We start from the raw sequence: 11,324 nt of genomic DNA on the forward strand, positions 1-11,324 counted from the left end.
GCTTGAGAGCAGAGGCTGGGTGTCTACATTGTCAAAAGATCTCCCCCCAGTTAGCAGATCACTCTGTGGAACTCTTGATACGCCTACTTCGAGGAGTTGTAAAGACGTTGTCTCTGACGTATTGGAGGGCAGCCCGTTGTAGTAGGTTTCCTCCTTTGTGTCTAGCCTCTGACCGAATCACAACATCTCTTTGTCTTAGTGGTTCAGATAGAAGGTACCTCTGCTTCTCTGCTTACTGGACCACAGAGCTGGTTCCTTGTTTTCCCCCATAGTTTATCCACCACTGTCTCAACAAACTCACGCATGGCAGAAGCATTCCTAGTGTATCTGAACCTCCAGAAGGATCAAATCCTTTGGCAGTTTCCACTGAAAAACGGAAGACAAAAATGTCAAACCTCTGCTAAAAGTACACTCATGGGCTGTCAGACTGGCCGCTATTTAGGCTAAAACATGAGAACCATGCTCTATTTAAAAAACTCATTTCATCACACGGACACGTGAACAAAGTCCTCATCGATCAGTTTATCATATCACCGAAGAAAAAATGGCAAAATGGAGATAAAACATATTCGATAACATACCAAGTACAGTTGGTGGTTCACGGTCGTCAATGCAACAGCTTCCACGGCGAGACATAATTGTGTTGGCACCAGGAAGGTCGGTGAATTCAGACAAACACCACATTATGACAGTGATATCTTCTGCAGTTCCCTCAATCAGAGCCTGGTCAAAAAAGTCTATTCACCGCACTGTGTTTAAGAGTGGCCCTCAAGCTGTAAATTTGGACAGCTTTCATGGAACTGGTTGGCACAACTCAGACCCTGTAGCAACCGGGCTGAAACTTTCCTCAGTTCTGATGTCAACCATGTGTTAGGATCTACCACATAGTGCCTACCTCTGACAGTGCAAGGTCTGGCTTTTGTCAAGAGTTCCCCCAGTACTAGGATCAACTCTGTGAACTGAAAATGAGCCACTTCTAGGTTGTAAGACTGTTCTCCACTATTGTGGGAACAAAGCCCTTTAGGGGAAATCCTGTTCTACACCCGGATCATCCACAAACACATAATCCTTTCTTGTGTTTCAAACTAGGAAACATACGTTTGACTATTACAGTCGGGTCACTTTTCCCACATAAGTTCAACAGTTAACAACCAACATGCAATCAATCCATCTAGTTTCTTAAACCTCTCGATAGGACAAAAACCTTTTTACAGTTCATACTGTGTTCTATCAGATTGAAGAAAACACTCTTAAACACCTCATGGTTGGATCAACTGGCCGCTACTAGCAAGACTGTCATTTCAGTAAGATCTTGGACACCTGGTCAAGAACTAGCATGATGAGTAATCGCTCATAATTGCATCTCACGTAATACTGTTCAATCTAACCAATAAGTGTTTCCCGTGCTTCTCAAGACACAGTCCGGGGACTATTTGTATGACCCCCGTTAGACCAGACACATCTAGTGGAATCCTTGATACCTCTTCCGTGAGTTTAAAGCTTGGTCTCGAATTGCAAGTCAAGCCCCAGCGTTTGGAGGGTGCTCTCACCTTTGTAAAGTCTTCCACCACTACAATCATAAATCTTGCATCTTCAATGTGCTTCACAGAGTCCAGTGAAGATTGCCCTGCTCTGGGTCTACACCAGTGACGGGTCCCCTTGTTTTCATCCCACATGAGTTTAGATCGCCTTTTCCAAATCCAGAGGAAGGGAAGCATTCTTATGCACTGAACCTTCGTGTATCACACCTTTTGCAGTTTCAACAAAAAGAGAAACAAAATTTAAAACTCGAAAAGTACACTATGTTCTGTGGTTTTTCAAATGGAAACTAGATGAACATATTGGTACGTCGTCAAAACAAGCAAATCAGACCTGGACATACTCAAAATGACAATAAATGACATATTTTTAAACTCTCGATTGATGAAAAGGACACTGAAGTCATGGAAACAGTGTTTGATACTTAAGTACAGTTGGTTTCCACGTCTGTCATGTCAAGCTTCCACGCGACTAATTTGCTTTGCAAGGAAGGGTTCGTTGACCTGACAAGACACCAATTACTGGTAGGGTAATCTCTGCATTCCTCCATCAAGCTCTGGTTCCAATTCAAAGTCAAACACCAGACTGCTTTGAGAGCAGAGCGGTGTCATTGTCAAAAGATCTCCCCCCAGTTAGCAGGATCAACATCTGTGGAACTCCTTGATAGCGCCTACTTCCGGAGGAGTTTGTAAAGACGTTGTCTCTGACGTATTGGAGGGCAGCCCCGGTGTTGAGGGGTCTTCCTCCTTTGTGTCTAAGCCCTCTGACCGAATCCACAACATCCTCTTTTGTCTTAAGTGTGTTCAGATAGAAGTTGACCTCTGCTTCTCTGCTGTACTGGACCACAGAGACGCGGTCCTTGTTTTCTCCCACATTGAGTTTATCCACCACTGTCTCAACAAACTCACGCATGGCAGGGAAGCCATTCCTAGTGCTATCAGAACCATCCAGAAGGAATACAACATCCTTTTTGGCAGTTTCAACTGAGAAAAGACGGAAGACAAAAATGTCAAAACCTCTGCTAAAAGTACACTCATGGGCTAATGATCAACTGGCCCGCTATTTTAGGCTAAAAGCATGAGAACCTGCTCATTTCTATATTAAAGACAGGGAAAACACACTACAACCTGGGAAAAATGGCAATCTGGGAAAACACGTGTCTGATAACATACCAAGTACAGTTGGTGGTTCCACGGTCTCGTCAATGACCACAGCTTCCACGGCGGACATAATTTGCTGTTGGACACCAGGAAGGTCGGTGAATTCAGACACAGACACCACATTAGTGGGGTCGTGGGATATCTTCTGCAGTTCCCTCACATCAGAGCCTCTGGTTCCAATTGCAAAAGTCAAGACACCCAGCTGTTTGAGAGCAGAGGCTGCTGCGTCAACGCTGTCAAAAGATCTTCCACCACTTAGCAATATTAGGATCTGTGGCACTCCTTCCAGACGCCTGCTTCCAGCAGAGGCCGTGAAGACGTTGTCCCTCAAGTACTGGAGAGCTACACCAGTGTTGAGGGGTCTTCCGCCTTTGTGCCTCAAACCTCTGACAGTGTCAAGGATCTGGCCTTTTGTCGCGTATGTGTTCAGGTAGAACTGGACAGCTGGATCTCTGCTGTACTGAACAACTGAGACGCGGTCTCTGTTGTCATCCACACTCAGTCTCTCCACTACTGCTTGAACAAAGTCCCTCATAGCAGAGAATCCAGTTCTACTACCATCGGATCCATCCAGCAAGAACACATAATCCTTTCCTTGTGGTTTTTTCACAACTAGGAAACATAAGATTTGAGACATATTTAGGTACAGTCGTCAACTACTTCCCAAGGCAAAGTCAGACAGTGGAAACTAACCTCAAACATTGCAATCAATTCACAATGACAGTAATTGTTTCTTAAACCTGCTCTGGCTGATGTAGACTTTGAAAAGGACACTTTATACAGTTCATGCTGTGTTCTATCATGATCTTGAAAGGTGAAAACACATGGCTTTCTTACCAGTCACTGTTGGTGTTACGGGCGTGGCCCTCACTAGAGCTGTGCTCATTACTGAGGACAGCTGTTCTTGGACACCTGGGAGGTCAGAGAACTCAGACACTGATAGAGCGTAACTCGGCTCATGGGATATCTTCTGCAGCTCTCTACTGTCAGAGTTCCTTGTTCCAATGCTAACCACAAAGATGCCCTGCTGCTTGAGAGCAGAGGCTGGGGTGTCTACATTGTCAAAAGATCTCCCCCCAGTTAGCAGGATCAACATCTGTGGAACTCCTTGATAGCGCCTACTTCCGGAGGAGTTTGTAAAGACGTTGTCTCTGACGTATTGGAGGGCAGCCCCGGTGTTGAGGGGTCTTCCTCCTTTGTGTCTAAGCCCTCTGACCGAATCCACAACATCCTCTTTTGTCTTAAGTGTGTTCAGATAGAAGTTGACCTCTGCTTCTCTGCTGTACTGGACCACAGAGACGCGGTCCTTGTTTTCTCCCACATTGAGTTTATCCACCACTGTCTCAACAAACTCACGCATGGCAGGGAAGCCATTCCTAGTGCTATCAGAACCATCCAGAAGGAATACAACATCCTTTTTGGCAGTTTCAACTGAGAAAAGACGGAAGACAAAAATGTCAAAACCTCTGCTAAAAGTACACTCATGGGCTAATGATCAACTGGCCCGCTATTTTAGGCTAAAAGCATGAGAACCTGCTCATTTCTATATTAAAGACAGGGAAAACACACTACAACCTGGGAAAAATGGCAATCTGGGAAAACACGTGTCTGATAACATACCAAGTACAGTTGGTGGTTCCACGGTCTCGTCAATGACCACAGCTTCCACGGCGGACATAATTTGCTGTTGGACACCAGGAAGGTCGGTGAATTCAGACACAGACACCACATTAGTGGGGTCGTGGGATATCTTCTGCAGTTCCCTCACATCAGAGCCTCTGGTTCCAATTGCAAAAGTCAAGACACCCAGCTGTTTGAGAGCAGAGGCTGGTGCGTCAACGCTGTCAAAAGATCTTCCACCACTTAGCAATATTAGGATCTGTGGCACTCCTTCCAGACGCCTGCTTCCAGCAGAGGCCGTGAAGACGTTGTCCCTCAAGTACTGGAGAGCTACACCAGTGTTGAGGGGTCTTCCGCCTTTGTGCCTCAAACCTCTGACAGTGTCAAGGATCTGGCCTTTTGTCGCGTATGTGTTCAGGTAGAACTGGACAGCTGGATCTCTGCTGTACTGAACAACTGAGACGCGGTCTCTGTTGTCATCCACACTCAGTCTCTCCACTACTGCTTGAACAAAGTCCCTCATAGCAGAGAATCCAGTTCTACTACCATCGGATCCATCCAGCAAGAACACATAATCCTTTCCTTGTGGTTTTTTCACAACTAGGAAACATAAGATTTGAGACATATTTAGGTACAGTCGTCAACTGCTTCCCAAGGCAAAGTCAGACAGTGGAAACTAACCTCAAACATTGCAATCAATTCACAATGACAGTAATTGTTTCTTAAACCTGCTCTGGCTGATGTAGACTTTGAAAAGGACACTTTTATACAGTTCATGCTGTGTTCTATCATGATCTTGAAAGGTGAAAACACATGGCTTTCTTACCAGTCACTGTTGGTGTTACGGGCGTGGCCCTCACTAGAGCTGTGCTCATTACTGAGGACAGCTGTTCTTGGACACCTGGGAGGTCAGAGAACTCAGACACTGATAGAGCGTAACTCGGCTCATGGGATATCTTCTGCAGCTCTCTACTGTCAGAGTTCCTTGTTCCAATGCTAACCACAAAGATGCCCTGCTGCTTGAGAGCAGAGGCTGGGGTGTCTACATTGTCAAAAGATCTCCCCCCAGTTAGCAGGATCAACATCTGTGGAACTCCTTGATAGCGCCTACTTCCGGAGGAGTTTGTAAAGACGTTGTCTCTGACGTATTGGAGGGCAGCCCCGGTGTTGAGGGGTCTTCCTCCTTTGTGTCTAAGCCCTCTGACCGAATCCACAACATCCTCTTTTGTCTTAAGTGTGTTCAGATAGAAGTTGACCTCTGCTTCTCTGCTGTACTGGACCACAGAGACGCGGTCCTTGTTTTCTCCCACATTGAGTTTATCCACCACTGTCTCAACAAACTCACGCATGGCAGGGAAGCCATTCCTAGTGCTATCAGAACCATCCAGAAGGAATACAACATCCTTTTTGGCAGTTTCAACTGAGAAAAGACGGAAGACAAAAATGTCAAAACCTCTGCTAAAAGTACACTCATGGGCTAATGATCAACTGGCCCGCTATTTTAGGCTAAAAGCATGAGAACCTGCTCATTTCTATATTAAAGACAGGGAAAACACACTACAACCTGGGAAAAATGGCAATCTGGGAAAACACGTGTCTGATAACATACCAAGTACAGTTGGTGGTTCCACGGTCTCGTCAATGACCACAGCTTCCACGGCGGACATAATTTGCTGTTGGACACCAGGAAGGTCGGTGAATTCAGACACAGACACCACATTAGTGGGGTCGTGGGATATCTTCTGCAGTTCCCTCACATCAGAGCCTCTGGTTCCAATTGCAAAAGTCAAGACACCCAGCTGTTTGAGAGCAGAGGCTGGTGCGTCAACGCTGTCAAAAGATCTTCCACCACTTAGCAATATTAGGATCTGTGGCACTCCTTCCAGACGCCTGCTTCCAGCAGAGGCCGTGAAGACGTTGTCCCTCAAGTACTGGAGAGCTACACCAGTGTTGAGGGGTCTTCCGCCTTTGTGCCTCAAACCTCTGACAGTGTCAAGGATCTGGCCTTTTGTCGCGTATGTGTTCAGGTAGAACTGGACAGCTGGATCTCTGCTGTACTGAACAACTGAGACGCGGTCTCTGTTGTCATCCACACTCAGTCTCTCCACTACTGCTTGAACAAAGTCCCTCATAGCAGAGAATCCAGTTCTACTACCATCGGATCCATCCAGCAAGAACACATAATCCTTTCCTTGTGGTTTTATCACAACTAGGAAACATAAGATTTGAAACATATTTAGGTACAGTCGTCAACTACTTCCCAAGGCAAAGTCAGACAGTGGAAACTAACCTCAAACATTGCAATCAATTCACAATGACAATAATTGTTTCTTAAACCTGCTCTGGCTGATGTAGACTTTGAAAAGGACACTTTTATACAGTTCATGCTGTGTTCTATCATGATCTTGAAAGGTGAAAACACATGGCTTTCTTACCAGTCACTGTTGGTGTTACGGGCGTGGCCCTCACTAGAGCTGTGCTCATTACTGAGGACAGCTGTTCTTGGACACCTGGGAGGTCAGAGAACTCAGACACTGATAGAGCGTAACTCGGCTCATGGGATATCTTCTGCAGCTCTCTACTGTCAGAGTTCCTTGTTCCAATGCTAACCACAAAGATGCCCTGCTGCTTGAGAGCAGAGGCTGGGGTGTCTACATTGTCAAAAGATCTCCCCCCAGTTAGCAGGATCAACATCTGTGGAACTCCTTGATAGCGCCTACTTCCGGAGGAGTTTGTAAAGACGTTGTCTCTGACGTATTGGAGGGCAGCCCCGGTGTTGAGGGTCTTCCTCCTTTGTGTCTAAGCCCTCTGACCGAATCCACAACATCCTCTTTTGTCTTAAGTGTGTTCAGATAGAAGTTGACCTCTGCTTCTCTGCTGTACTGGACCACAGAGACGCGGTCCTTGTTTTCTCCCACATTGAGTTTATCCACCACTGTCTCAACAAACTCACGCATGGCAGGGAAGCCATTCCTAGTGCTATCAGAACCATCCAGAAGGAATACAACATCCTTTTTGGCAGTTTCAACTGAGAAAAGACGGAAGACAAAAATGTCAAAACCTCTGCTAAAAGTACACTCATGGGCTAATGATCAACTGGCCCGCTATTTTAGGCTAAAAGCATGAGAACCTGCTCATTTCTATATTAAAGACAGGGAAAACACACTACAACCTGGGAAAAATGGCAATCTGGGAAAACACGTGTCTGATAACATACCAAGTACAGTTGGTGGTTCCACGGTCTCGTCAATGACCACAGCTTCCACGGCGGACATAATTTGCTGTTGGACACCAGGAAGGTCGGTGAATTCAGACACAGACACCACATTAGTGGGGTCGTGGGATATCTTCTGCAGTTCCCTCACATCAGAGCCTCTGGTTCCAATTGCAAAAGTCAAGACACCCAGCTGTTTGAGAGCAGAGGCTGGTGCGTCAACGCTGTCAAAAGATCTTCCACCACTTAGCAATATTAGGATCTGTGGCACTCCTTCCAGACGCCTGCTTCCAGCAGAGGCCGTGAAGACGTTGTCCCTCAAGTACTGGAGAGCTACACCAGTGTTGAGGGGTCTTCCGCCTTTGTGCCTCAAACCTCTGACAGTGTCAAGGATCTGGCCTTTTGTCGCGTATGTGTTCAGGTAGAACTGGACAGCTGGATCTCTCTGTACTGAACAACTGAGACGCGGTCTCTGTTGTCATCCACACTCAGTCTCTCCACTACTGCTTGAACAAAGTCCCTCATAGCAGAGAATCCAGTTCTACTACCATCGGATCCATCCAGCAAGAACACATAATCCTTTCCTTGTGGTTTTATCACAACTAGGAAACATAAGATTTGAACATATTTAGGTACAGTCGTCAACTACTTCCCAAGGCAAGTCAGACAGTGGAAACTAACCTCAAACATTGCAATCAATTCACAATGACAATAATTGTTTCTTAAACCTGCTCTGGCTGATGTAGACTTTGAAAAGGACACTTTTATACAGTTCATGCTGTGTTCTATCATGATCTTGAAAGGTGAAAACACATGGCTTTCTTACCAGTCACTGTTGGTGTTACGGGCGTGGCCCTCACTAGAGCTGTGCTCATTACTGAGGACAGCTGTTCTTGGACACCTGGGAGGTCAGAGAACTCAGACACTGATAGAGCGTAACTCGGCTCATGGGATATCTTCTGCAGCTCTCTACTGTCAGAGTTCCTTGTTCCAATGCTAACCACAAAGATGCCCTGCTGCTTGAGAGCAGAGGCTGGGGTGTCTACATTGTCAAAAGATCTCCCCCCAGTTAGCAGGATCAACATCTGTGGAACTCCTTGATAGCGCCTACTTCCGGAGGAGTTTGTAAAGACGTTGTCTCTGACGTATTGGAGGGCAGCCCCGGTGTTGAGGGGTCTTCCTCCTTTGTGTCTAAGCCTCTGACCGAATCCACAACATCCTCTTTTGTCTTAAGTGTGTTCAGATAGAAGTTGACCTCTGCTTCTCTGCTGTACTGGACCACAGAGACGCGGGTCCTTGTTTTCTCCCACATTGAGTTTATCCACCACTGTCTCAACAAACTCACGCATGGCAGGGAAGCCATTCCTAGTGCTATCAGAACCATCCAGAAGGAATACAACATCCTTTTTGGCAGTTTCAACTGAGAAAAGACGGAAGACAAAAATGTCAAAACCTCTGCTAAAAGTACACTCATGGGCTAATGATCAACTGGCCCGCTATTTTAGGCTAAAAGCATGAGAACCTGCTCATTTCTATATTAAAGACAGGGAAAACACACTACAACCTGGGAAAAATGGCAATCTGGGAAAACACGTGTCTGATAACATACCAAGTACAGTTGGTGGTTCCACGGTCTCGTCAATGACCACAGCTTCCACGGCGGACATAATTTGCTGTTGGACACCAGGAAGGTCGGTGAATTCAGACACAGACACCACATTAGTGGGGTCGTGGGATATCTTCTGCAGTTCCCTCACATCAGAGCCTCTGGTTCCAATTGCAAAAGTCAAGACACCCAGCTGTTTGAGAGCAGAGGCTGGTGCGTCAACGCTGTCAAAAGATCTTCCACCACTTAGCAATATTAGGATCTGTGGCACTCCTTCCAGACGCCTGCTTCCAGCAGAGGCCGTGAAGACGTTGTCCCTCAAGTACTGGAGAGCTACACCAGTGTTGAGGGGTCTTCCGCCTTTGTGCCTCAAACCTCTGACAGTGTCAAGGATCTGGCCTTTTGTCGCGTATGTGTTCAGGTAGAACTGGACAGCTGGATCTCTGCTGTACTGAACAACTGAGACGCGGTCTCTGTTGTCATCCACACTCAGTCTCTCCACTACTGCTTGAACAAAGTCCCTCATAGCAGAGAATCCAGTTCTACTACCATCGGATCCATCCAGCAAGAACACATAATCCTTTCCTTGTGGTTTTATCACAACTAGGAAACATAAGATTTGAGACATATTTAGGTACAGTCGTCAACTACTTCCCAAGGCAAAGTCAGACAGTGGAAACTAACCTCAAACATTGCAATCAATTCACAATGACAGTAATTGTTTCTTAAACCTGCTCTGGCTGATGTAGACTTTGAAAAGGACACTTTTATACAGTTCATGCTGTGTTCTATCATGATCTTGAAAGGTGAAAACACATGGCTTTCTTACCAGTCACTGTTGGTGTTACGGGCGTGGCCCTCACTAGAGCTGTGCTCATTACTGAGGACAGCTGTTCTTGGACACCTGGGAAGGTCAGAGAACTCAGACACTGATAGAGCGTAACTCGGCTCATGGGATATCTTCTGCAGCTCTCTACTGTCAGAGTTCCTTGTTCCAATGCTAACCACAAAGATGCCCTGCTGCTTGAGAGCAGAGGCTGGGGTGTCTACATTGTCAAAAGATCTCCCCCCAGTTAGCAGGATCAACATCTGTGGAACTCCTTGATAGCGCCTACTTCCGGAGGAGTTTGTAAAGACGTTGTCTCTGACGTATTGGAGGGCAGCCCCGGTGTTGAGGGGTCTTCCTCCTTTGTGTCTAAGCCCTCTGACCGAATCCACAACATCCTCTTTTGTCTTAAGTGTGTTCAGATAGAAGTTGACCTCTGCTTCTCTGCTGTACTGGACCACAGAGACGCGGTCCTTGTTTTCTCCCACATTGAGTTTATCCACCACTGTCTCAACAAACTCACGCATGGCAGGGAAGCCATTCCTAGTGCTATCAGAACCATCCAGAAGGAATACAACATCCTTTTTGGCAGTTTCAACTGAGAAAAGACGGAAGACAAAAATGTCAAAACCTCTGCTAAAAGTACACTCATGGGCTAATGATCAACTGGCCCGCTATTTTAGGCTAAAAGCATGAGAACCTGCTCATTTCTATATTAAAGACAGGGAAAACACACTACAACCTGGGAAAAATGGTAATCTGGGAAAACACGTGTCTGATAACATACCAAGTACAGTTGGTGGTTCCACGGTCTCGTCAATGACCACAGCTTCCACGGCGGACATAATTTGCTGTTGGACACCAGGAAGGTCGGTGAATTCAGACACAGACACCACATTAGTGGGTCGTGGGATATCTTCTGCAGTTCCCTCACATCAGAGCCTCTGGTTCCAATTGCAAAAGTCAAGACACCCAGCTGTTTGAGAGCAGAGGCTGGTGCGTCAACGCTGTCAAAAGATCTTCCACCACTTAGCAATATTAGGATCTGTGGCACTCCTTCCAGACGCCTGCTTCCAGCAGAGGCCGTGAAGACGTTGTCCCTCAAGTACTGGAGAGCTACACCAGTGTTGAGGGGTCTTCCGCCTTTGTGCCTCAAACCTCTGACAGTGTCAAGGATCTGGCCTTTTGTCGCGTATGTGTTCAGGTAGAACTGGACAGCTGGATCTCTGCTGTACTGAACAACTGAGACGCGGTCTCTGTTGTCATCCACACTCAGTCTCTCCACTACTGCTTGAACAAAGTCCCTCATAGCAGAGAATCCAGTTCTACTACCATCGGATCCATCCAGCAAGAACACAT

General features: G+C 46.4%; 2 protein-coding genes across 2 annotated transcripts in view; both read right to left on the minus strand.

Annotated features, from left to right (window-relative positions):
- Positions 1–8,744, minus strand: part of col6a3 (collagen, type VI, alpha 3) — a 32,379-nt gene extending 23,635 nt beyond the window's left edge. Inside the window, 10 exon segments of the mRNA XM_047601633.1 lie at positions 2,712–3,311; positions 3,537–4,130; positions 4,320–4,919; positions 5,146–5,739; positions 5,929–6,528; positions 6,755–7,102; positions 7,105–7,347; positions 7,537–7,971; positions 7,974–8,135; positions 8,360–8,744. Coding sequence (XP_047457589.1) covers positions 2,712–3,311; positions 3,537–4,130; positions 4,320–4,919; positions 5,146–5,739; positions 5,929–6,528; positions 6,755–7,102; positions 7,105–7,347; positions 7,537–7,971; positions 7,974–8,135; positions 8,360–8,618 — 4,435 coding nt within the window. The 5' untranslated portion in view covers positions 8,619–8,744.
- A 60-nt stretch (positions 8,745–8,804) lies between these two features.
- Positions 8,805–11,274, minus strand: LOC125017205 (collagen alpha-3(VI) chain). Its single transcript, XM_047600074.1, has 5 exons — positions 10,938–11,274; positions 10,753–10,884; positions 9,969–10,563; positions 9,143–9,742; positions 8,805–8,953 (listed from the first exon to the last, which is right to left on the minus strand). The coding sequence occupies exons 1-4, from the start codon at positions 11,272–11,274 to the stop codon at positions 9,685–9,687; spliced, it is 1,122 nt and encodes a 373-aa protein (XP_047456030.1). The 3' UTR covers positions 8,805–8,953; positions 9,143–9,684.
- Between the last annotated feature and the right edge of the window lie 50 nt (positions 11,275–11,324).

Source organism: Mugil cephalus, chromosome 12 (assembly GCF_022458985.1).
Source record: "Mugil cephalus isolate CIBA_MC_2020 chromosome 12, CIBA_Mcephalus_1.1, whole genome shotgun sequence".
Classification (NCBI taxonomy): Eukaryota; Metazoa; Chordata; class Actinopteri; order Mugiliformes; family Mugilidae; genus Mugil; species Mugil cephalus.

Coding starts and splice junctions, on each gene's coding strand:
- LOC125017205 (XM_047600074.1), bottom strand. CDS start 11,274: ATGAGGGACTTTGTTCAAGCAGTAGTGGAGAGACTGAGTGTGGATGAC. Junction 10,885..10,937: donor CTCTGCTCTCAAACAGCTGG/GTGTCTTGACTT, acceptor AGGGAACTGCAG/AAGATATCCCACGACCCACT. Junction 10,564..10,752: donor GGAACCACCAACTGTACTTG/GTATGTTATCAG, acceptor GTCTTTTCTCAG/TTGAAACTGCCAAAAAGGAT.